Raw genomic sequence first — 26,284 nt, 5'->3', positions numbered from 1 at the left:
CACTGAGCCACCCAGGTGCCCCTTGCTTTGTCTTTTTAAAACAGCTTTTGGTTAAGCTGAAATCACTTTTTGGACTTCTCAGAAAATTCCAGAGTTTAGAAAAAGTATGCAAGGAGTATTTCTCTAGAATATGATACCCACACTTTTCTTGGAAAAAATTGAAAAAAAGCACAACATCCATTTGCTATTGCTGAAGATATCTTGACAGTTTTGTGTACTTCCCTGCCAACAGCTGCATCTCCAGTTTTGGTCCCCCTCTCCCTTTAACACTGAAAAAAAATAAGCATCTTATTATTGGAGAAAAAAACTTAGTCTGTGTGGACTGGCTTTCAGACTTAGTCTGAGAAATCAGTTTTGATCAAATTACTTTCTGAACAAATGGCCTTTGACTGGGCTGGTGAATGGATAGCCCATGTACCCTGGGTTTCAGCAGCTTCCTATCTGTTTATCACTGGTACTAGGCTTGGTCTCACTTCTGTTCTCTTCCCTCCTGTCTCATTTGGCACAAGAAGGATGTCCTAGAAGAGGACACTGTGCCTTCTTTCTCTCTATCCCCCGCCCTCATTTTTCTTGAATGAGTGCCCATTTGCTTATGGCCTGTCTCTCTGGATACAAACCAAACATCCAGAATGCTAGAGCTATTCCAATAGCAGTAATTCTAATTCAACCTTTTTTTTTCCTCTCATAGATGAGAAAAGTCTCTGATTCCCCCACTCTTCTTACCACTAGACACACTTGGTATGGGGAATTAAGACTGCAAGTACCTACATCTTTCCACATATGCTCAGAATGAGCTCCCTAAACATTTTTAGATACAGAATGTGCCAGGCACAAAACCTGTTACAAAAGGCAAAATGGCCAGGCACCTGGGTGACTCAGTTGGTTAAGTGTCTGCCTTCTGCTCCGGTCATGATCCCAGGGCCCTGGGATGGAGCCCTGCATCCAGCCCCGCATCAGGCTCCCTACTCAGCAGAGTGTGCTTCTCCCTCTCCCTCTGTCCCTCCCCCTGCTTGTGCTCTCTCTCAAATAAATAAATAAAATCTTTTTTTTTTTTTTAAGGGCAGAATAGGCTCTGTTTGGGGAAGGGATGTGACATGATCTTTAAAAACATACATATTTATTTGTACTCATTTATAACAAGCACTAGGAACCACATCTTCATCTTCTATGACAAGCCATAGACAGGATAAGGGGCTTCTAGCACTTGAAGAGCAGTGACTTCCCTGGAATTGGATATTGCATGCTAAGGTGCCTGGAGGCCTGTAGTGCTGTGGGACTCAGTGCCTGGATTTATCAGAAGCTAAAACCAAAATAGTCACTAGGTTAGTTGGAAAGCACCCGAATTGAGCTTTATAGTTGAGCTTTGAGTTACTTTTTAAAGAAAAGATAACTGATTTCATTGAGTCAGTTCGGGTCACAAAAGACTCGCTTCTACTAGCAAAAGTTGCTTTGCTTTCTGACTCCACATGAAATAGAGAAGACCAGCTGCTTGTGGCCGTTTCAAAACAACTCCCTCCTCAGAGAGAAGTCATGGCTGCCAGAGACCGAGGAAGAGCGCTCACATCAGGACCTGTGGAATTTCTGATCACACCATTGCCACCCCGCTTGTGCACTCTTTGTTTCTTTCTCACACAGTCACTCCCCACCCTGCTCAGCCTGCTCAGCCCTTCTTCAGCCACAGGCTATTTGTTATATAGTTGCTGCCAACTTGGCTGGTGAGGAGCCAGGCCTGGAGGAAACAGAGGGTCCTGGCGAGAACATGGACTGAAGGCCCCAACAGGGTCAACTCCTGACTCCTCCCACAATACAACTGTGCCTCCATTACAGACTGCATGGAAGGAGACATCACTGCCAGGTCATAAGGGAGCTCGTTACCAAGAAAGTGGTCCTGCCATCTGGATACAGCCTCCCTGTGTGTGGAAGTGTGGCACACTTGGAATGGGAAGGGAGGGCCACAGGGTCCTTTAGGGCCAGGTTCAAGCAATTCACTCAGGAAAACATTCTGAAAATCCCTGTGTGCTTGGATCAGACAAAGAAAACCCGTCCTTGCCTTCTGGTGTAAGAAGCCTTAGACCAGGCAAACCTCAGAGAGTGTGGTCCCGCCAGGAACAGAGATTTGGCGCCACTGAGGCTCTCTGAACAAAAGCCTGGGGGAGATCTCCTGGTTCAGTAGCAGCCAGGGTTCCAGGTTGGAGAGCCTCCCCAGACTCTGGCTTGCCCTGCCCAGGGTTGCTCAGCCTCCCTCCCAGCATGATATTCCCAGCACGATGCGCGAACGATGAACCAGGCAATGGCCTTACCTCTGGAGCACTGGCCTCTGGAAACTCTGGCCTGTTTACAACAAAGGAAGGTTATAAATAATGAGCCTCTCCCTCTGGTGAAGGGAAGTTTGGGCATTGACTTTTTTTGCCCTGACTTCTTTCTCCTTAGGCTTTTGGGTGCCAGCCTGAGGAGACAGGTTATGAGTCCTGTCGCTAGTGACTGGCTCACAGCTATAGCTCCAGAACACGTAAGAGAAATTCACCGTCTGGTTTCCCAGACAGAACTAGAAAAGGTCTAGAAAGAAAGCTCAGGTGCTGGAGCTAGGAGAGGTGAGCCTGAGGAGGTGGGACCACCGAGAGTGAGGCCGAGGGATTGAAGAGCCGCTGAAGGGTAGTCTGAGCGGATGCGGGCAGAGGCTGGTAAACTCGAAGAGGGTGGGGGGACCGAGCCGACACACGCGCACTTGGAACCTGGCACCTAGGTGATTGGTGGGACCCACTAACCTGTGGATTCATTTTTCGGTTCCATGTCGGCTGTCGGGTGGCGGGTGGCGAGGAGTGGAAACTAGTCTTCGAGGACTGTTTGCTTTACCTCTGCAGGTAGCCAGTGGCATGCACCTTCTCCCGGTCCTCTTGTCCAGGGCTGGGAGAGTGCGGGAATTAAGAACAGCACCGCGCCCAGGAGACCTTGACCCCGCGCTGCGGCTTGCGGGTGGGCTGCGGGGACGTCTCCAGCCGGGGGTGGGTGGAGGGCGTGGGGGGGTGGTTTTCGATGATCCCGGAAGTAACCAGAGAAAAGTGGCTCGCGCTCTCTTTGAGTGGAGTTTAGGGGCGTATATAGCCTGGGTTAGCCGAGAAGGTGAAATGAGAATTTTTCCGACTGCACAGTTGCGGTGAGCAGAGGCTCAGCGGGACCGGCTGCGCAGTGGGTTAGGCAGGGCGCGGGTCAGGGCAGGCAGCCGGGGAGCGCAGGGCGACCGTTCCAGCCTCTGCTAAGCTGCGGAGGGAGCAGGCTTGCAGGCTTCGCGCGAAACACGTGCAGTGTCTTCTTTCACTGTTCAGCTTCTGCAGGTTTTTTTTTTTTTTTAAATAACCAAATGCATGTTTAACCCTCTTGTTAAAGATTTTAAAAGTTTAGTGGGCTCCAACCTACTTCCTTGCGCACACCACGAGGATTCTGTTCTAAGCACACAGTACTCCCCCCACCCCGCCCCAGTATCTGAGTTGAAAAGGAACTTGGGGTCCGGTTTGCCAAATTCAATCCCTGCCCACAAGAGCTGGTCACTTCTCTTGTCTTAGTGAATGCTCGGCTCTTCCTAAAGTCTTCCCCTCGGATCCCTGAGGAAGCCTTAAGTGCACCTAGCCAGCCTTCAGGTTGAGGTGGACTAAAGCCCAGGCAGATGTCTTGGCCTTCCTAGGTCATCTCTAGACGAAAGTTTGGTCCTCTCTGGACTCTTGCAGCTGAAGAGAGGGATACCAAAAAAACGGTTGTTTCAGTGGGGGTGTGACTTGAGAAGCTGAAGGAAGGGAAAAAACATGAGGCCAAATCTCAGCCTCCAGAAGCTCAGCCAAGTGGTCTGTGGCTTCCCAAGTTTGGGGAAGAGGCTGATAGTGAGTCTGGGGCAGGAGCTACTCCTGCTCCTTCAGCAGACTCCTAGGGAAAAGGAAGAGGAGAAACTGGATTTGTTTGGAAAATCTGTGCCCCATGAGGCATGGGATAGACCTTGTGACACGAAAGGGAACTTAACTGATGGCATCCAGTGGCACCTACCTATGGGCCTTTAACTCTGACAGCTTTGTCACCGAACCAAGGGCATCACCTGCAGAAGGCACAGTGCCCAGGTTAGCATCTCACCATCATTCACTCAGGAAAGAGACAACTTCAGACAGGTACACTGTTTTGAGGGACTGCTGTCTGTTCTCAATGTCCACTTTCAGGATCACCTTGTAAGGGTCTGCCTGCCCACACTAGTTAAAGCCAGAAGTACAGAGCCTGAGGCTAGAACAGTGTAAAGAGAAGGGGTGTTCAGTCCAGGATAGCATCTTGCATAGTGTATCAGGGGCATGTGTCCAAGCTATGCACATCCATGTGTGGTGTGACCTCTCTCCCCCACAGTGGCTTCACTGAACTGTACGGGTGACTTTCTGTTTTATAGCTGCCTTGATGTTAAGTATTGTAGTCATGGAATATTTCCAATCCTGTAAAATCGACATGCATTTTATAAGCTTTTCATTATTGAGATAGGAACTCTTAAATGGGTATTCAGTAATGAATAAAGCTGTATCTTAACATCAACCTTGGCTTCTGTGAATTGACCTTATCGGTCAAAATTACAGCCTTTTCATTAAAATGACCGATGAATAATGTATCAGAGTGTAGTTTAAAGCTCCAAATATGCTTTCAGACAGAAATATTACAAGAATGCAAGTCAGGTATATTTCTCAGATAAATGACAGTAGGAGCATTGCATACACGGAAATTCTCGGTTCTCAGGTTTCCTGAAACCCAGCGCGCGCATCATTAATCATTCATTGGGGTCGGTCCTTCAGTCAACTGCAGCTCTGAGTAAGCCGAAGCGAGCCCTTAGCTAATCCTTCCTGCCAAGGGGATCCTGGGGTGAGAGAGGACAACTGGACAGTCAGCCACATGTGCTGGTGCCCAGACCTGCCCCTCATGCCCCGCTCCGAGCGCGGTGTGCGTGTGCGCTCACCCTCGCGGACACAGACCGAAAGCTTCCCATAAGGGAAAACAAATTCGGCACAATGTTTAGCGCAACCCAGAGTTTCCAATAGGAAAGCGGCTCGAATCGTGGCCTAATGGCTCTAAGTGGCTCTCTAAATGCCGAATAAACCCACTCCTTAGCTGTTTAATAAATCAGAAACAACAACAAACAACAGGACCCTTCTCCTCCTGCCGCGCCACACCAAAGGCTTCCCAAGTTGGACTGCGAATCCTTGTTTGGTTCCCGGCTGCAAGCACTTTGAAGCGCTGGGAATCTCTCAGCCGGACTTCGTTCCCGAGGGATTCCCGGGGCTTGGGTTGTGCTTGCGGAGTCTGCTGGGCGACGGGAGGGGACCCTGGAAACTGGGTCCTGGGTGGGCAAGAGTGCGTTGCTGGGACGCAGGCGTGCAGCGGCGGTTGGCGAGGACGCGAACTCATTTCCACGTTTAGACCCCCCCATCTCGGTTGCTGTCCCTGGAGGACTCAAACGCTCGCGCCAGCTCAATTCCGTGCAGCGTCGGCTCTAGTGGGAGGGTAGCCGGCTGTGTGGCGCGTGAGAACTGCTGGGGTGCGTGGCCCTGGTCTGCGCGTGCCCAGCGTCGGGGTGCAGCGCCTCTCCTCCCGGCTTCTCCTCCCACTCACTCTCTCCCATCTCCTCCCTCCTCCACACCCCCCGCCCCCGGGACCGCGAGGCTCCCTCCCCGCACCGGCCAGAGAGTACACAAAGCGGCGGGTGAGGGGAAGCTTCGCAGGCGTGCACCAAGCAGTGAGATCACTGGCGTTATAAATATCCCAGTACCCGAGCCGAGATCCGTTCGAGTGGCCTCTCACTCTCCCTCCCTCTCTTCCCCGAGGCTATGTCCACCCGGTGCGGCGAGGGGGGCAGCGCCAGAGGCACGCAGCCGCGCGGGGGCTACGGAGCCCAGAACCAGCCCTACAAGATGCACTTAGAAACCCCGCGGCTGGAAGAATGAGCTTGTCCTTCCTCCTCCTCCTCTTCCTCAGCCACCTAATCCTCAGCGCCTGGGCTCAAGGGGAGAAGCACCTCGCCCCCAAAGGGCAACCCGGACCCACTGCCGCCGGTCGGAACCCGGGGGGCGCCAGCAGCAGCCGGAGCAGCAGTGGCACGACGTCTTCCTCTTCTTCCTCCGTCTCCTCCTCCCCCGGGGCTTCTCTGGGCAACCAAGGAAGCGGCTTGGAGCAGAGCAGTTTCCAGTGGAGCCCCTCGGGGCGCCGGACCGGCAGCCTCTACTGCAGAGTGGGCATCGGTTTCCATCTGCAGATCTACCCGGATGGCAAAGTCAATGGCTCCCATGAAGCCAATATGTTAAGTAAGTTGCTCGCTCTCCTGGCCAAGCGCGTCCTAAGCGGGCAGTGGGGGATTCGGGAAGGACAGCGGTTATTCCCTGGCCCACGGGAGCACCTTCAGGAACCCTGGCCGCTGGGACCCAGCTGGCCCTCGAAACGGCCGGGCGGGTTGGGTGGAGGTGCGTCTGTATGGCACGCACACGCGCACCCCTCTCGCGGGTATGAGGAATGGCGATTCCTGAGGTGTAGGCTACCAGAGGCTGGTGCACAAGACAGGTAGACCTTGTTTCCAGTTTGCTGGGGTCCCAAAGAGGAGCCTCCAGCCTGTGCCTGGAGAAAAAACAAAAATCTTCTTTCTGCTCGTTTGGTTTCTGTTTACCTCCTGCTTCTGTTTACGAGGCTACCATTTTTCAAGAGGCATCAAAGTGCATCCCTATTCCTTGCCCATAACTGAACAGTTATTTTAGAAGAATCAAATCTCACATGCCGCCCCTCCAACTGCCACCATAAACCCCAGAGTAATGTATATTATACATTTATGTATCCGTGTTTGTGTCTATTGTATATACATATTTGCACATTATATGCATTAGAATATATACGTATATTCTAGGGGAGACCAGACATGCCCTGCTTGGAAGAAGACAGTGATCTGGAAAACTGGACACGTTTAGAGAAAGATACGTGATGGACATTTGAATGATTAATTTCAGAGTTGGGTTTGCAACGTTTAGTATGTTGAGAACATGACAGCACCTTGTTAGGAAGTGGCCAACCTTTGGTCCCCAAGGACAATTAAGGGAAAGTTCTTTATTTTGGAAGAAACTCAGAGGACGTTCAATTCCTTACAGGTGCACATCGTGTAAGCTTTTTTAAAAGAAAGTTTTACATTTTCTTTCTGAGTTTTCTCTTTAGCTCTCTCTCTTCTCCCACTCTTGCCACCCCCATCTGGGTTTCCAGACCATCGCTAGCGCTCCTCTGATTCCTCTCACTGCCTCTAGGTAGCTGAGGGGAGAGAGGATTTGGGGGTGCGTGCGGAACTGGGGCGATCTCTTTGAGACTCTTCCTCGGTAGGGCCAGATCGCTCATGCAGCAGGGGTTAATCCAACAGACAGACCCACAGCCGGGCCTGTGAGGTATTCAGGAAGAGCGGGAACGTGGCCAGGAGATTGCGCTGCGGACGGTCACCTGGCTGTCGAGTGTCAGTGTACTTAACTTGCTTCGTTTCAAAACCAGCAACACCACGGGCCACTGAGCTTCTTACTTACCCAAGCTCCGGAGGGGCGCGGGCGCCACAGCGGGTCTGGCAATCTGGCAGCCGCCTCCCAAGCAGGGTTGGAGGTGCGCACGTCGGTGGGGTGGCCGGCTGGCGACGCTCCTCCCGCGGCTTTCAGGAGGCTGGCTGTGGAAGACCTGGCGGTTCGCGCCGGAAGAGGAGCGGTTCCACGCCCGCCCGTGCCCCAGACTCGCCTTGCGAGCTGTGCTGCTCCAGCTGGCCGTGTTACACGTGTTTAGGGGGCCTGGAGCCCTGAACCGGAGAGAGGGCTCTTCGAGTCTGCCCTTGCGAGCCCGGGAGCCTCCCACGCGCTCCATGCAGGAGCCTGTTTCTAGGTTTTAAGGTTCATTTCGCCTTCATCCAACAACTCACCTTCTTTGGTGAGAAAGGGCAAGGTGTGTTAGGGTGAAGGGGAATTTTCCGAGATTTCAGGGACAGCGAGAGTCACATTTACTTCAGTACTGCCATTGGTCCTTCTCATTTCCCCCCACCCAGTTCTTTACTCCCTCAGATACCAGACAGAGCTCATTCCGCACTTCTAGTGATCTTTCCACCTTTCTTTTACAGGAAAACTTTTTCTGTTCTGTTCTTGTAGTTTATCTAGGAAATCAGCACCAACACAAGGTAACTTCTGTGTTCCCAAGGGAGGATCCAAAGTTAACATGCAACAGGCTGCTGGTTGGATCTCAGGGGGGAGGGTTTGGGTGTACTAGGGATCTCTGAAATACCAGACTCATTCCCTATATATCCACCCTCTTCCCTTGGAAAAGACAAAGATTTTTGCTGCTTAGGCCTTGCCAGAGGGAAGTTCTAGAAAAGCATAGGAAGGAAAATGAGAACAGATCAACAAAGAATACATTCACCAATTGACCAATTGACCAATATCTGCTATTTCCAAGGTACAGTTTATTTTAAAATCCACTTTGAAAGATACGTAAAAAAGAACAGGGATGTTTACTAAACAGCACCTAAGTAGCCTAAACAAAACTTCCTTGATTTAACACTTTTCCCAATTCATTCCAGTATAGAATAGCCTTTCAGAGTTTAGTCTGTATCTTTCATATGGCTTGCCCTTCATTCACTCATTCACTCACTCATTCATTCATTCATTCATTCATGCACCCATAATAGGCTACCTACATCATCAAGATTGATATTTTGGTTACTTTTGGGAGTTGGGGGAATTTTAGTTTGTTTTTGCCTTCCATAGATTTTTCTCACAGAGGAAACTGTAACTGAAATGTTTAAATCATTGTGATGTTCTTCTTTGTGATGTCTGGAGTGTCCAATACTACTAACTATGATTTTGCCACCACTACTGGATGAAGAATTTATGAAATATGTCATGTTTAGTGGGAAAGCATGTAATTTAAAAATTTAAAATAAGCCTCTGCCCTAAAGAGCTGTGAAAGAGAAACAGAAGCCTGCTAATTGTTGGGTGGTCATATACCTCTTTGAAAGCAGCGCTTGACGGTTTCCTGACACGTATGTAAACTAAGGTGTTCGTCATGGGCTGTTGGTTAGAGTACATAAAGAAACATTTGTTGTTTAAGTCTCACAAGAGACACTGAGAGCTGGGACCAGAGAGGACCATAGAGGATACACCAGAGTTTTACCTCATCATCTCATTTTACTGTCTGTAAGTTAGCAATGATAAAAAACTTAGATTTCTTTGGTTATAGCATGCTACTTCAGAAAAGAGTCAAAACTTTGCCATCAAACTCCCTTCTAACAGGTTCTTTTAAACTCAGTAATTTTCTGTAATGTTTGTCAGAAGGGATGCGTATATATAAATATATGTCTCACAACTATCATTTGACATTAACATTTCTGCAAAATGAATATTTTCTAGTTTTACCATCCAGAGTGTACTCTGGCCATAGATTTTTGAAACACAATTTACTTAAAGCATACCACTTAATGTGTTCTTAGCTTCACTTATACAGTAGTTATCCCAAGTTTGGAGACAGAAAAAAAAAGCGCATTGCAGATATACTCTTATTATGAAGAAATACTAGGGAAGGGTGAAGAAAGACGGGCAAGAAAACCCAGATGATATAATCTAACTGTTGAATAGAAAAAGAAGTTTTGCTTTAGTGTGTATGCTTTCAAGTTCAGCTTCAGTACTTCTGTTGACTTATGTCAGGCCATTGAAGAATAGGCAGTCAAGTAATTATCAATTCAGGGAGCAAAAGTTGAAGGCTGTGGCTGCACAAGGCCAAAGTGTTCACATAAAATATGAAAATTCCAATCATATATTCTGACCAAACAAAACCCTCAATTTTACTAATTTTTAAAAATCTGAAAATTCACTATCAATTTTTGTTTCATGTAGAGTCAACCTTTTAAATAGTCTCCCAAGCCTAGCTAAATCAGAATCTGTATCTACTGAATAGAAAAACTCAAATGGAAGATTTCTGTTACTAATTTAATCACTGAAAACTGCTAAGCTGGGTATTTCAAGCCTCAGATTTGATAGTGATGTAGCATATCTGTTGCTGTGTGAACGCAAGTAGAGAAACTTCAGTTTCAAATTATTTTTCTTCGAGGATTTTCAGATGAGCTGTTGAAGGCTTCTGAATACATGGGATATCTGTGTCTATTATGTCATTCACTAAGAAAAGAGAAAAGGGAAAAGTCTACATGATTTTATCAACCATCATTAATAGAGTCCTGTTGTATTAAAAAATCTGGACAGGACTAAGGTAAAAAAATCTAGACATATATTTTCTTACTGAAATAAACTTACTTTGTAATGCATGCCTATGCTTGTAAGGAGGTAGATTAAACAATGTGTGTATAAATTCTTGCCTCCTTCAATCTAGATGTCAACCCCCAAATTCCACCAAGAGAAAATAGGTTTTTTTCTGTTAAGCACTGCTTTTTTCTTTTGATCCTCTTACATGTTAACACCCTAGGAAAGATAACACATTGTCATCAGCACTCTAATGGGAAATAATTACCCTGCCTGACTCCCCAAGCAGAAGGCCAAAATCGCTGCAGAGTAAACGTGTGTCCATACATGTGTGCACATGGGGTGTCCTGAAAAAGGGAAGAGAGGTAGTGAGAAGGTCAAAGAAAACAATCCAGTTTAACAGACATTTCATTGACTCTCTGATCTGTGAGATACACTTGGCCTTCCACAATTTTGCTTAGGGATACCATCTTGGCATCCATAATGTGAACTGTAAATTCTCATAAAATTAATTATTCTCGACTCTACTAAGAGTCAGGAAATAACTGAAATTGAGAAAAATTTAGTTTTAGAGAAATGTTTTCTGGGATTTATATATGTGTGATTTAATGCATGTGGATTTAAAATATTATATAGAGTTCTTTAGTGCGTTGCTGAGATTTGGCATAGTAAAATCAATAATTGTGCGATCTCTTGGAGATGAGGTCAGAGAGTTGAATTGTAGAATCTGCTCCAACATTCTAGTAAAAAAGACTTGTGAAATTACTGTTGAATTACATTGGAAATTATGATCTTAATACCGTTCTCAATATTACATCATAATTACATGAAGATTTAGAAGATCATGCCAAAGTTGCCGATGTGAAAAAATAATTATTTCATCTGATCTCATCTTTATCTTTCCTGCATTCTTCATACTTTTAAATAGAATAATATATGTAATAAAAGTATATTTTTAATCTTTCAATTAAATAAAATTTTTTAAAAATTATAAAATCCATTTATTCCCAGGCAGTATATCATTTTTACACTGGAACTTGCAAGAAAAGAAACCAAGCAGTATGTAATAAAATAATAACCCTTTACATATATTATTTATCTTCCCCATGTAATTTGTTATGATGCAAATTTTACATAGCATACATACACAGAATGTACATATAGTGTGTTAGGAAACAACTGACTCAAAATGGGTTTTCTAAAAATAGAATACGTTACTTGTCAGAAGCTATAGTTTACATAGGCAAAGCAGTGCTCCCATTAAACAAATATTTCTAGAGACTTTGTCTTGACCTCTCAAATGTTAACCTGTAAACAGATATATTTAATAAGAATTTTATCTTTTAGGCTACCTTGTATTTTTTTCACTAACACACAGGTTTGCATTTACAAAACCAAGTAATCTGCCAAAGAATCGAATAAAAACACTAACAATGTAGAACCATGAGTAAATTGGGGGAAAACACAACTAACTCTCCTCTTCTACCAAACCATACTGTCCCTTTCAAGTCTCTCATTCCACACATAGACAATTTCTCATGTTTCTATGTCTCGTTTTTTAACGCATTTACGCAGCATTCACAATTACTTCCCCATCTTCCAAATATCTAAAATCATTAATGCTGTTTTGAATATCATTCTGTAATTGTGATAGAAATATAACTTTGTATCATGTTCTAGTAATGCTTTATTAATAAAATTATCACAGCATATTACCTGGTGTATTGTATCTAACTTTACAAAGCATTCTGCGTGCTTTGTCACTATTCGATAAAATGGTAATGCTTCTAAATCCTTGGGTGTGCATCACAGTCAAATAATTCGTACAGCCAAATCTATTGAAAAGAGCATTTTGAAAACATTCTGAAGAAAATAACTTATGAGACGACAGTTTCTTTAGGAGTTTCTTCCTAAAAGCAAAAGTAGTTCCTTTCAAATAGTTTTTTTGTTTTGTTTTCAGGAAACATCCACTAATAAAGTGGTAGTGACAGTTTCCTGGAGATGTGTTTTATTTACTCTGGACTAAATATGCTTATAACAAAGACAATAGTTCTTCGGCTACCCCTTCCCCCCCCCATGAGCTTTCTGCTCAAGTGTTTTTAAGAAATCAAGTTGAATAAATAAGCAGCAGCATTTGCTACAATTATAGGTATTAACTCACATTGTGCAAAAAAGTGCTTAATATATTCATATATATATGTATTTGTATTTATCATATATATGTATCCACAGTATTGCCTTTTTGGTAAATTGAATAATTTTACATGTACTTCAAATACTGCAAGGGGAGGTTACAATTTTTTTTTAATTTCTGGTAAATTTCTCTATTCAGCAGAATATGGTTGAGATATCCTAATTAGTGTGTATATTCAGAATAATATAGATTGAAAGGTTGAGATTTTCTTTCCTTCTCCCATCCTTTCTTCTTTCCTTCCTTTCTTTCTAGAATAGGTCCCTTTTTAGCTCTAGTGAAATATATTATTTTGTCCTCCCCCACCTATTTTTTGGCAATTTGATGTAGGCGATTAACAGAAAGTACTATGCTTTTCTCATGTTCGTATAACATTATATATGAATTTATGATAAACAGGCAGGCATTCCAATTATATACAGACTATGAATTTCGTCTTCTTAAAATACTCTTATGAACTGTGGTATGTGATTCTCTTAACGCAGTTGATGTGGACTTTCAAATTATTATAGGAGACAGAGGGGCATTGACTTAATAAGGCTGACTATGAAATACTAAATATAAACAGTAATGTAATAAAATACCTCATTAAATATTTTTTTCCAGAAAAGCCATTTAAAATGCAAGATGTCTCAAACCATAATGCATTAAACACTCATTGAGCCAATAATCCCAAATTATTTATAATGCTTTCAACATCTTTTTATGTGTAGTCTTTAAATGAACTACTCACTGAATGATTGAATATGGTATATATTGATTTGTCCTTGTCTAGTTATTATAATTTGAGAAGAGGGATTTACTTCATGTAAATAAGTAGAATTTATCTCTGGCTTTCAGTGGTTTATACTAGTCTTGGGCCAGACTTTACGAGATTTAACATTAAAAGCAGTGCATTATCTCGGATAGAAAACAGTGGATGAGAATTATTTTGAAAAACGTTTAAAGAAACTCTTTTGGATTCCTTTACAGCTTGAGAAGATTCTATTGTTGAACGTCGCTTACGAAAAGCGACTTATTTGTAAGAAAAAAAAAAAAGGATTACGAATGAGCCAGACATAAATTTTTGAATCTTACAATTTGTTCTTTGAAGTGAACACTTGCACGGCCGGGCTTCCCTTTTTCTAACATGATGAATGCCATGAAAAATAAGGATGTTAAGTACCATTCTTTTTTTTTTTTAATCACAGCTACGAAGAATGAAAAGAGTCTGTGTAGAAATTTAATTCTTCACGATGATATGTGGAAGAGTCTGTGTTTTATTTTGGGATTTCTGTCATCCTAGGTGTTTTGGAAATATTTGCTGTGTCTCAGGGGATTGTAGGAATTCGAGGCGTTTTCAGCAACAAATTTTTAGCGATGTCAAAAAAAGGAAAACTCCATGCAAGTGTAAGTAGACCCACTTTATATTTGTTAAAGGTCTTATGGAGATTTTACATTTGTAGAATGGAGTGAAGTGATTTTCCACGTTGGTAGATGAAAAATTTGCTCAAAGGATGTAATTTTGCTAAATTGTATGTACTTCTAACCAAGATGTCTTTGTAAGTAATCATTTTCACATTCAATTTACTTGAAAAGATAATATAGAATCCACAAAAAATGTTTAAGGATGAACGCATTTGAAAGTCGCGCTCTCAAAGTGATCGCCCTTATTTCTTAAAATTGGCTCAACTGAGGGAAAGTATGGAAACGATAATGCTGCATAACAGTTAAAATGCACATATTTATGGGGATTGTGTGTGCATATCTAGTAGATCAAGTTCTTATTTGGTTCTACAAGCCATGCGTGACATCAAAAATTAGGTCTAAGTAATACAACATATTTTCACATCAATAAGTACGGGGAGAAACCAATAATGAGAAGACTTTGATCTTCCTGAGAGAAATTTAATTTATCCATTTGAGGACTCTCATTTTGTATTTTTGTGGCATCAAAAACAATACTTCTTAAAATTACAAAGACTAATTGTGCACTCAAAAATTTCTGCAAGCCACTTTTATAATCAATTTACGAATTATAGATTTCTGTGTTTTTTTCTGAAAATGCTCACTACTTGGGAAGCATTAAAACATTTTAAAGATAATAAGATATGTCTAGGTTGGTTTTTCTACTCACAGATTTGATTTACTTATATCAGTACATATGCACAGCACTTAAAAGTGATTTATGTTTTTTCTGCAGTGTACTAAGATTTGTCACATTATATCATTTTTACAAAGCCATTATTATATAACATTAGCCCTTTACTTTGTATTCTCTTTAATTTTTACTAAATGAATTGGAGAAATATCACTTTTCTGGTTTTTGAAGTATATAGGAAATTTTAATTAAGAGTGTAATCAATTGAAGCTTACTATTATTTATGATGTTTACTTACAGTTCTTTAAAAAATTCATTGAGAGTTTCACTTGTTTCAATGTGTAAGAATTTCAATTTTCCTTTTTCTAAAAGTGACTTGTTAATACCTCTTGGAGGGGGTAGCAGAATTCAAGCTATCTCTACAGTTACTTGAGGATTAAATGAGATAATACATTTAAAATTTTTAAAAACAGTATTTGGTACATTGTAAGTGCTCAATAAATACTGTCTATTATTATACAGTAAGCTAAATATAATAGAAATCTCAGTGGATTGAGATAAAAGAAAAACCTTTGCTAACCTCTTTAATCACCGATTACAAGAATTATGAAAAGATTTACCTACTTCATCTTCTGAGTTGGTTATTGTAATCTAGCAAGCTATAATATAGTTTTCATAAAGTAATCGCTCTTTGATTATTTTAAGGGGTAAAGTTCTGCATCACTGTGCACAAGTAGGACATGCCATTTTTTTAAATTTTATTTTATTATGTTACGTTAGTCACCATACAATACATCATTAGTTTTTGATGTGGTGATCCACGATTCATTGTTTGCGTATAACACCCAGTGCTCCATGCAGTACGTGCCCTCCTTAATACCCATCACCGGGCTAATCCATCCCCCCGCCCCCCTCCCCTCTGAAACCCCCAGTTTGTTTCCCAGAGTCCATAGTCTCTCATGGACATGCCATTTAATAAAAAAAAAAATTTGATTTTTAAAAATCCACATGCAGAATAGAAGACAATGATCAAAGACATCTGAACACAATAGCTTTTCCCCAGTCTACTTTAAGGTTGTAAAAAATTGAAACACTTTCAGAATCTAAGCATCATAATAAAGTGCAGTGCATGTAAAGAAACTTTCTCTTATTGGTTTGTTTTGGGTGAGCACCTTAACTTTTAAATTGTTCTGATTTGTGCTCTTGTACATGAAAAAATAGACTAAACTTGGACCAGCTTAAGGATAATTGCCGCAGAACTCAGACTATTACAAATGGATGCCAATTAGAAAGGTCATACCGAGAGGTGAGGATACATGATTCCCCTGTCAAACACAAGTAACGAATTTCCAGAAATTTGACCCAAATGTCTAAGGATGGCTGGCTGAAATAATGCAGATAATGCAAAAACAGCATCTGTTATTCTTTCTCATCTTGGCAGGCTAAAGTTATTTCATGGAATAATGACTTTTAAACAGTACAAAGCAAGTCTTGCTCTTGTCACTCACTGAAGCTCTTTGATATAAAAGTCATTCTAATGACTTTGAGCTGAAGTGTAGATAAAAAATTAAGCCCTACGATTATGTGGATTCTTTTTAAACCAATTGTCCAATCCCACTTTCTCTTATCTGAGCTTTTATTAGCACTTTTTCTCTAGATGGAAACCTAATTAAATTATAAAGTGATTTATTTTTAAGGAAGTTGAATTTAGAAATAGTATTAATCCTAGCAATTATCAGTTTTATGCCCAGATGGTTTCTTTCTTGTTTTCTTCTAGTTAAACACATTGAAAATTGTTCTTGTAACTTTAGATATAATTATTTGATTTAGTTTTGATTTTCACAAAATTGCATTGTCACTAAAAAGGCTAAAAAACCTTTATATTTTTAGGATTAAATGTGTAATTCGTGAGCTGCTTTAAATTAATAACTGTGCAGAGACATTTAAAGAGTACTTTATAATCATTTTGCTATCTATATATGTGTATATGTATAAATCATGTTGTACATCTTAAACTTACACAATGTTATATGTCAATTATATCGCAACAAAACTGGTAAAAATTTTAAATTAATAGAGTACTTTCAGGTTTTATCTATAAAGTAAATATGAACCAAAAATGTATAGCATTCATATAATTCTGGAGAAAGTAATGCCCATACTGTACTGAGAAATATTCATGGATAATTGTAGATTTTCAACTTAGTTTTCACAGTAACAATTAGAATATTAAAAATTAGTTGCTAGGCACAGACAATGTATTTGCATAGTTGTTTAAAAACTCTTTTACTCACATTATGTCATCACATGATTAGGTGAGGACAGAGTCTTAGCAATGTTAAATCATTTCCTAAGTTAACGCAGTAACAAGTGAGTGAACCAGAACCATCCTTTTAAAATTTTCTTTCTCTGTAAATGCTATACTGCTTTGTAGGTAAAAGCTAGTTGAAAGAAGATACTAAGTTTTGTTTGGAACCAATTACATTGTTTTCCCCTATTGTTTTATAGGAATTAATAATCACAGAGTTTAATAGTATTTTCATATTACATGGTAAAGAATAAATATTGTGGTGCATCCTTACGATATTTTGCTTGTGCTGTGCACCCCCTTACCCACGCTCTCTTTGGACTCTTTTTTCCCCCATCTATTTCTGTGTCTCTAGTATTTGACTTTAAAGTCCAGAGAAGCAGAGGGGATGTGTTCGCCGCAGAACTTATCACAGAGTTTTACACTGTAAAACTTACAGGTTGGTCATTTAATGTGATGATGTGTTGCATAGGGAATGCCTCTCAAGATGAATTTTCAAAGCAGAAGAGACCTCTGTTTTGTTCACTGAAATTTTTCATTTAGAAAATGCTTCACTATCAGCAGACACAAAGATGGCAGACAAAAAAGAGCCAAGAACGGGTTACACTTAGGCAATATTTGTGCTGTTGTTTTTCTTGTGCTAAGTTTGTTAATTCGGTAAGAGAAATTTTGTTTGAACTTCAGTCATCTCTGTGGGCACTTCTTCCTGCACTCATTCAACCTACACACTCGTCGCAACCTACATGCAGCTCTCCTTAAAATCTTTACGAGTATACTCCAAATACACAGTGCAGCCAGATTCCTACCATGCAGGTTTTTTCAACATTCTTTACAAGGATGAAGGTGTCTGGTCTTCTCCTTCTCAAGATGTGCTAGGAATCATTGAGGGTGGGAGTAGATGTCTGCCTCCCCAAGAGCCGTGAGGGTTAGTCAGAGCTTTCGCTGTGACCTCCACTCTCCTTCTCAGCTCATTCTAGGCTGAGGTACTTGTGTAAATGAGCTCGCTTCTCTTTCTGTCTCTGTCTCTCTGCCTGCTTGTCTGCTCCTGTTCCTTCCTCACTCTGTTCCTGCTCTCTCCTCAGGTTTATTATCTCTATCAAAATCCCCATAGAGAGCCATTCTAGATTTATCTGAGGTGGGTCCAGATGTAGGACCAGTTAGATTGTGTCATTCTAGTTAAATTAAACCTAGTCATTTTACCTAATCTTTCTCGTCTGTGGTTTTATCAGCTGTAAAAGGAGGAAAACTAAAGTAACAATCTATTGTGATAGTTGAGCAGTTTAAATGAGATAATACATATAAAAGGCTTAGAACAGTGCCTGGAAAGTATTCAGCATTTAAAGATTTTTTTAAAATGTATTTATTTGAGAGAGAGCATGAGCACACAAGCAGTGGGGAGGAGGGAGAAGCAGACTTTATGCAGAGCAGGGAGCCCGATGCGGGACTCGATCCCAGGACCCTGGGATCATGACCTGAGCCAAAGGCAGACACTTAAACAACTAAGCCACCCAGGCGCCCAGTATTCAGTATTTAATTTTAAAAAGATCTTCCTTAATTTGCTCTGAGGCAGCTGTATGATGATCCTGTCTCCTTTCTCAGAAAAGACTTTCTGCTTTGGGGGTCAGGCAGCTGTGACCCCTCAGATATTTAGACCAGTGCCCAATCCTATTTATCATTGACCTTTTTTTCTTCAGGTCCAAATTTTTTGTGTCCATAGTAGCCCCTTATCTCCAGAGTTTTCCTTTTTTCAAAGAACGTAAATTTGGGAAAGCAAAATTCTCAGGCTCAAGCTCTTAGGAGACAAGGATTTCTTACGATCATAATCTCATAATTCTTTTAGAGCCCTGTTGCATCTTGTTTTTTCCCTAAAGAAAACGGAAATCCTGGAAAAGATGGTTATCATGTTTTTTTCCAGCCTTTTCATAAAGTATGCATGATAGCGCATTGCTTATTGGGGAAAAAACATTTTAGCTTGTTTTAAAGGTCCAGAGAGAAGCATGTGGTAGAATTATTTTTGTTTCTCAGGGTTTTAGGGGATCATGTTTGGAAGGAAAGCTAATTGCAGAGTTTACGAAACAGGCATGGAATGTGTGCTTGATCAGACCTAAGCAAGGACTAGAACATCTTCCTTTCCTGGTTTCAGAGGATGCCAGCTGGCTTGCCCGGGATGGGAGTCTGGACTGGACTTCCTTCGCTGGGGGCAGTGTGAGGAGGAGTCAGCAGCCCCAAGAGCTCTGAAAGGGGAAATGGAGGCTTGGGTAATAGTTAGCATCATCATAAAAAAAAAAATAACCTATTAAGCATTCCACTCTCCCAGTCAAGACCATGAGCTCTATAAAGGCATTTGAATAGAAACTCCCCTTGCCCTCTAAGGGCTTTCAATTTATATAGTAAAACCAAATGTCCAGTAATTCAAGCTCAAAAATGGGCTCAGGGCTCTGCCTTTGCAGTAAATGCCAGTTTTCCCTTGATTTCACACTGTGTGACTCTAGCTAGGGAGCTTCTTTTATTGAGGAAATCTGGGTGTGATGAATTGACTTGTAGCTTCAGAGATCCATTTCAGCCAAAAGCGAGAGATGGTGTTCTATTTCTGCAATGGTTTGGGGAATGGCATTGTTTTTCATCAGTATTTTAACATGGAGCAACTTTAAGACAGGTAGGACTAGACGGAAGTCTAGGAGATGCCCTTGGGTTTGTGTGGTGTTAAGAAGCTGGTATCTAGGAGTTGGAAGATTGGAGCTTGAAGTCACAGGTGCCTACCCTGGCACTTGGTAAACATGGGGCTTTAGTGAATTGTTGTCTTTACTTCTCTGACCGGAGAATTAGGTAATAGCATCCTGCTCATCACGGGATTATTGTGAGGGTGAAATAAGAGATGTAAAGCCCCCTGGCACATAAGAGCCCTTGATAGCTCAGCTTTTTGAGTTATTAAGAGCATCAGAGTGAAAACTCTTACCTCACCTGCATCAAATCACACAGGACGCTGGTTAATGATGCAATTCCAGGGTCTCACCTTAGAGTTACTAAAACACAACCTCTGGAGATATGGCCTCGGGATTCTGCATTTTGAACTGGCTCCTGGAGTAATTTTAGGTCAATTCATAAAGTTTGGAGGGGGAGAAGTCCTGTGGTGGGTATTCTTCATTACATTATGTCAGGTTGGTTTATTATTAAATCCAACTTGTATATTCCCTTGGTCACTCAGGATGAAGAACCGAGATATAGAATGGACAGATGTTCAGTGCCAAGCAGGAAGTAGGCTATGCCCTGGAGATAGCATAGTATGGCCCCAGCTGACCTCTAAGAAGCCTTTGTAGTCAGGAGTAAAGGGCAGCCCTTTGGGTGTGCGCTGCCCTGTGCTGGGGTACTCTGCGTGGAAGCAATTGGAACAGGGTCTACCTTTTAGCCTTTAATCACCACCAGAGGTGGGCGCCTTTGGTCAGGGAACATTCAGCACAACCACACAAAATGGCCTAGGCTAAGGGCACCTGGCCAGGACAGCCCCATATGTGGGAATAGGGATGGAGCCCAAGAAGCACTAAAAGGAGGTAGGGGAACCAGAAGCAGGGATGCATGCAGCAAGGGAACTTTGCTTAAAGTACAATTTGGTTTATAATTGTTTTTATTATAGTCTATAATAATATTTTAATTATTTAATAATATTCCAGCCCATAATAACATTCTAATTATTTGTATTTGGTTAATTATTTCTTCACAAGGCTTTTCAAAAGAGGGAGGCAAATCAAAGAAATCAAAGTGAAATAAAGAACTAAAATTGATTAAATACCCCACAAACTCCAAAGATTATACCGGTGTTGGTCCAAGTTCACTCCTCTCTCCATCCACCTTCCGTATACTGCATATGTACTTCTGTCGTTGCACGAAGTGAGAACTGGTGCTTGTTTGCATGGCCTCAACTCATTCACTGCAAGATCCTCAATCATGATACAACAGGATATTTACGAAGGAACAAACCTATGTTAAGAGGTTTTAGAAAGCTTTTAAAAAATAACGTTTCAGAATTTTCTGTTTGGCTTACTTGACCCTCAGATTTCAATTAAGCAGAATTAGTCTTTTCTAAAATATCCCAGTTAATCAAAGTTTTACTTTCTTTGAACTGAATTTGACCTTTCTTCTAAACATCCATTGTGTGTTCTCACTGTGGGAAGAGATGAGTAGAATCAAGGCACAGCGTCGTTCTAATCAAAAATTTCTTGTTTTCCTTAATTGCGCTCTTTCCCTTCCTCTGAAGAATTAGGCTATTCAGGCAAAAAATAGTTTCATTTGTTTTGTCCATTAAGACTATATTAAATTACATTAGGATTGTATTAAATTACATAAAAATTAGCCAAACATTTCATTGTAATTTTGCAATTATGGTGTGTTGAATGTACCTTGTTTTTACATGCACAAGATCAAGGAGAAATTAAGGAGGAAAACATATAATTTAACTCAACAAAGAGCATGGACCAGACATGTCTGTATTGTTCCTCATTGGAAAAGTGACAGCTAGTACAGTGCCTGACATGTGGTACATAGTCAATAAGCATCTGTTGAATAGACTCGTAAAAAATGAATTTGGAACAAAGATATGGATTCTTTAGGAACATTTTCGCATTTGGTCTTGTAATGGCTGATGGTGCTAGCACGATGCGGTGATGGGGGTCACCAGAATTCAGTAGCTTATTTGGAAATTTCATTCACCTCTCTACTTCACACCTTAACTGTAGAAAAAGTCTTTCTGGCAACTTCACTTTTTCTAGGAAAATAATGTAGTCCTATTATTGAAAAAGTATGTGTTTTGCCAAAGGACTTCTTATAATTCAAAGGAGATTTAAAAAATTAAAAGAAGCCTGGAAAATTTATCATCCAAAATGGTGTAATGGTAAACGTATATATATTGGAATACCTGTAGCTAAGACCTATATTGCTTACTGACTCTCTGCTATAAAAATGGTTCATGCATGATATCAGGGACAGAAATTCATGCTTAGGGTCACCATCTTGTCTGAACAAGGCCAGGAGTAGTGACAGAGGCAATCAGTCCCTCGAGAAGAAACTAGATCTCCTGATGAAAAAATTCATTGAAATGTTTGTTTCAAATGGTTCTGTTCCATCACAGCTGGAAGAATTTTTCAGACAAAACATTAATTTAGAAGTCAATTAAGAAAGCCAAAACAGTCTGACTGCCTTTACTCCTATTCTAATGTGGGAGCTGGAAGGGCTACAGGGCTTCACGTAGTGTGTGGGTCCTTAGGTTCTGGGCACCTCTGCCCCGGGTGACAGTTAGCGGACCCTTGAAAAATCTAGAGCCCAAAGAGCCTTCTTTCCTCTTAAGAAAGAGTTTAAGAACATCAGTCTTAAGGAGGAGAAGAGAAAGGTTTTAGATGGAATAATTTTAGCAGGTAGAGTTGGTGGGCTTTCACCCATATGAAGAATCTAAGATGGAATTGCTATAGGTTTAATTCACCATGGTGTGTGTGTGTGTGTGTGTGTGTGTGTGTGTGTGCGTGTGTGCGTGTGTGTGTGTGCGCGCGTGTGTGTGTGCGCGCGTGTGTGTGCGTGTGTGTGTGTGTGCGTGTGTGCGCGTGTGTGTGTGTGTGCGTGTGTGTGTGTGTGTGTGTGTGTGTAAAGAAAAGGTTAAATAATACAGTACATTTAAAAAACCTGTCAAAATTGAATAAAGCAATCACTGCTATCCTTTTTCAGGAAAATGGATTTTTGCCAAACAAGAGTAGAAGTCAGGTCAAGGTATAATGTATATATTTTTAAAAATGTTTTTCAAGTACATTTGAAGAAAAAAATATGAGGCAGAGAAACATACCTGCTACTCTCGTTGATGAAACCCCATATATCTTTCTAAAATGCTCATCCTTTTATGCAGCAGAAAACATTACAGATGGCTATAGCTTTTATTTTAAAATAAAACTTTAGGATTATCTAATGAAATGGGAGAGCATTTAAGTCTTTTAAAAGCTAAGCAACTACAAAAAAAATCTACATTTGACTTGTGAGAAAGTCTTTTTAATAAAAAATAGGGGGGCACCTGGGTGGCTCAGTTGTTGGGTGTCTGCCCTCGGCTCAGGTCATGACCCCAGGCTCCTGGGATCGAGCCCCACATCGGGCTCCCTGCTCGGCGGGAAGCCTGCTTCTCCCTCTCCCACTCCCCCTGCTTGTGTTCCCTCTCTCGCTGTGTCTCTCTCTGTCAAATAAATAAATAAAATCTTAAAAAAAAATAGGAACAGTAAATGTGTACTCTTCTATAGTGACATCGGCACAGCGACCTTGGCCTAGACTTAGGCTGGTAGGGTATGACAGGATGAGAGGAATGCCATAGGTGGTGGTTCTTTAAAACACCTGCTTCCAGCTGCTAGAGATCAAATCCGGGGAATCACCAGTAGACTTGTGGAAATTCTAGATATATAACTTGCTAGCCTTCAAATAAAGAGCCTTATTGATTGAACTATGCTTGAATGTAAATAACCTGGGTAAACTGTCATACATAACGTCAATGTGCTGTTGGAAGCGCTCTGAAATTGGTTGCCTTCCAATATCGTCAGTACTTTGCACAAGTCAAAAAATTCATGTGACCATCAACAGTAGATCTATGTAGATTGTCTTGCGGTGTTCTGACTTTCAGATGACAGTGTTGTGCAGAGAAAAGCTTGGCACTATTAGAAAAAGCAAGAAAAAAAAGAACTCTTATTTCCAGTATAGTACCTCTTGGTCTGATATGAAAAGGGTATCTCATAAGTAGTGTTCTTCTCCATAGACATCAACATATTTGGTATTGGCAAACCCAGGAATTCCAGATAATGGTGCTCACCGATACTATGAAACGTGGTGGTCTGGTCTAAGACAGGAATTATTACTCTTGGGGACTCTTGGCCTCTTTCGCATTTGATGAAAGCTACCCATCTTTTCCCTAGAAAAATACTTTGGTACTCACAATAGCCCTGTGAATAAGGACTGTGGATAAGGAGCCTAAAGCTAAGACCTCGATTGGCAGGATTGGTATTTGATCTGAGGTCTGACTTTATGCTCATGCTCTTCCCCCATACACTTCCCTTTAATTCCTCAATATAATCTTTTTTAAAAAAGATTTATTTATTTGTCAGAGAGAGGGAGAGCACAAGCAGGGGGCAGAGTGAGAGGGAGAAGCAGGCTTCCCGCGGAGCAGGGAGCCCGATGCGGGGCTCGATCCCAGGAGCCTGGGATCATGACCCGAGCCGAAGGCAGCTGTTTAACCGACTGAGCCAACCAGGCGCCCCCAATTCCTCAACATAATCTTCTGTTAAAAGTTAATTGTTTACCTGGAAATATCAAAGTAATTTAAAACCAGTAACAGAATTTAAATATATTAAGAGTTCCTGTTATTTTTATATGCACTGATATTATTTCACTAAGTACACAGTAAACAGAAAATCATCAGCATCACAAGCGTGGCAAAATAAGCATCTTCAGAGCTCTTCCTGGCCAACTTTGGCAGCCTTACCTCTTCTTCCTTCCACCACACATCCTATAGGAAAGTTACTACCTATAGTAGTGTCATGCCGACCTGTGGACACACTGTTCCCCCTCTGAGAACCCTTTCTCATGTCACCTGCCTTGCTAAAATCTTGTTGTACTTGAAGACTCAGTTCCAATGTCATCTTTTGTGGGAAGACTTCCTGCCCTCTGCCCGGCCACCCCCATCCTCTTAGATTCCTTTCCTCTATGCTATTGCTGTACCCTCTGCATAGCACTGTCATAAGTCCCTGTATGCAGCTGCACCGTGATGGGTGTTTACTTGTCTGCTTTTTCCACTATTCTGGGAGCATTTCAAGGGCAGACATTGTGTTTGTCTGAGTGTGTGTTTGTGTGTGTGTGTGTGTGTGTGTGTGTGTGTGTGTGTCTGTGTGTGTCTGTGTCTACAGAGGGAGAGAGAGACAGAGAGAGATCTGGATGAAGTATTGCTAGTGACTCCAAAAGTAATTTTTTCTTCTTGGCATTGAATATTCTCTCCCGTATCTCTGTGTGAAGATATATTTTTTCCTAAAGAACTCTAACACATGCAATATTAATAGGGCCATATGCTACCCCTCTCTCAGCACCATGAATCACACTGATAACATTGAAAAATGTATCCTTGTTTCAAAGGAATAATATGACCCCATTTCTCTGAACATGAATTCATGTTTTGCCAGGCAAGTGTTCCGTAGTAATTCAGTTCTATTTATTTTCTTGATGGCTTAAGAGGGGGAAAAAAAAATCTTAAAATATTAAAAGTTAATTTTTTTCACTGCAATCTCAAAGTAATTTAAAAACCACAACAGAAGTTCAATATATTAAGAGTTCCTTGTTATCCTTTTTATATACATTGATATCATTTTGCTAAAGTACATAGTAAACCGAAGTCAGCATTACAAAGACCTCATTTTATTGCATGCTGAAAATATTATTACCACTTATATTTCTTCTTCTTTTCTCCCCCCAGGCCAAATTTACAGATGATTGCAAGTTCAGGGAACGATTTCAGGAAAACAGCTATAATACTTATGCCTCAGCAATACACAGAACTGAGCCAGCGGGCCGGGAGTGGTATGTGGCCCTCAACAAGAGAGGGAAAGCTAAGCGGGGCTGCAGCCCCCGGGTCAAACCCCAGCACATCTCCACCCACTTTCTGCCAAGATTCAGGCAGCTAGAGCAGCCAGAACTTTCTTTCACGGTTACTGTTCCTGAGAAGAAAAAGCCACCCAGTCCTGGGAAGCCAAAGGTGCCCGTGTCTGCCCCTCGGAAGAGTCCCAACACCGTGAAATACAGACTCAAGTTTCGCTTTGGATAATCTTCATCTTGGCCTTGTGAGAAACCAGGCCTTGCCCTCAGGAGTTTCCAGGGGTGTCTTTACAGCTCTGAAAAAGAAAAACGTTTCGATCCAACTCCAGCTGGACTACACTGTCTCGAAGTCAGGTCCTGGGTTTCAGTGCGACTGAAACAAAGATGTTTTCTGATAGGAACTGAACTGGAATTCTCTGTCCAGTATGGGGGGCACACTGCTTCAGGTCTGGAAGACGGGGAAAGCCTCTTGCTTTATGCTTAGTGCATACTCGGTATTTTCAGAAAGTTAAACAGTGCGGACCATGTATTTTTCTGACTTTTACAGCTCAATCTGAAAGAACATACATGATACATTTTTATTTTTGGTTTCCAAAGAATATTTTGATGCAGATAAAATATTTTATTAACTTTTGTTTTTTGGTTTTTTGTTTTTTAAAGTACCTCTGCATTGAGCATATTTTCTTACTTTTATTATTTTAATTAATGACATAACCATTTGAATGCAGTTTATGAATATAAATGTGTTTATAGCCCATTTGTAACAGGTGGATTTTTTTTCATTTTTCTTATTCATTGCACTTTTTAATTTTTATTATTTTTTTTTACCATACCTCAGATAATGTAAG

At 41.5% G+C, this 26,284-nt stretch overlaps 1 protein-coding gene across 1 annotated transcript; it reads left to right on the top strand.

The window, feature by feature from the left end:
- The first annotated feature begins 5,953 nt into the window (after positions 1-5,953).
- Positions 5,954-25,665, top strand: FGF5 (fibroblast growth factor 5). Its single transcript, XM_028124233.2, has 3 exons — positions 5,954-6,314; positions 13,739-13,842; positions 25,318-25,665. The coding sequence occupies exons 1-3, from the start codon at positions 5,954-5,956 to the stop codon at positions 25,663-25,665; spliced, it is 813 nt and encodes a 270-aa protein (XP_027980034.1).
- Positions 25,666-26,284: the final 619 nt, after the last annotated feature.

Source organism: Eumetopias jubatus, unplaced genomic scaffold, assembly GCF_037043125.1.
Source record: "Eumetopias jubatus isolate StellerSeaLion01/CBP00866 unplaced genomic scaffold, mEumJub1_p1.0 scaffold_2, whole genome shotgun sequence".
Taxonomy (NCBI): domain Eukaryota; kingdom Metazoa; phylum Chordata; class Mammalia; order Carnivora; family Otariidae; genus Eumetopias; species Eumetopias jubatus.
Note: the sequence above shows the minus strand (reverse complement) of the source record. Positions and strands in the feature narration are given on the sequence as shown.

Coding starts and splice junctions, on each gene's coding strand:
- FGF5 (XM_028124233.2), top strand. CDS start 5,954: ATGAGCTTGTCCTTCCTCCTCCTCCTCTTCCTCAGCCACCTAATCCTC. Junction 6,315..13,738: donor CCATGAAGCCAATATGTTAA/GTAAGTTGCTCG, acceptor CTGTCATCCTAG/GTGTTTTGGAAATATTTGCT. Junction 13,843..25,317: donor AAGGAAAACTCCATGCAAGT/GTAAGTAGACCC, acceptor TTCTCCCCCCAG/GCCAAATTTACAGATGATTG.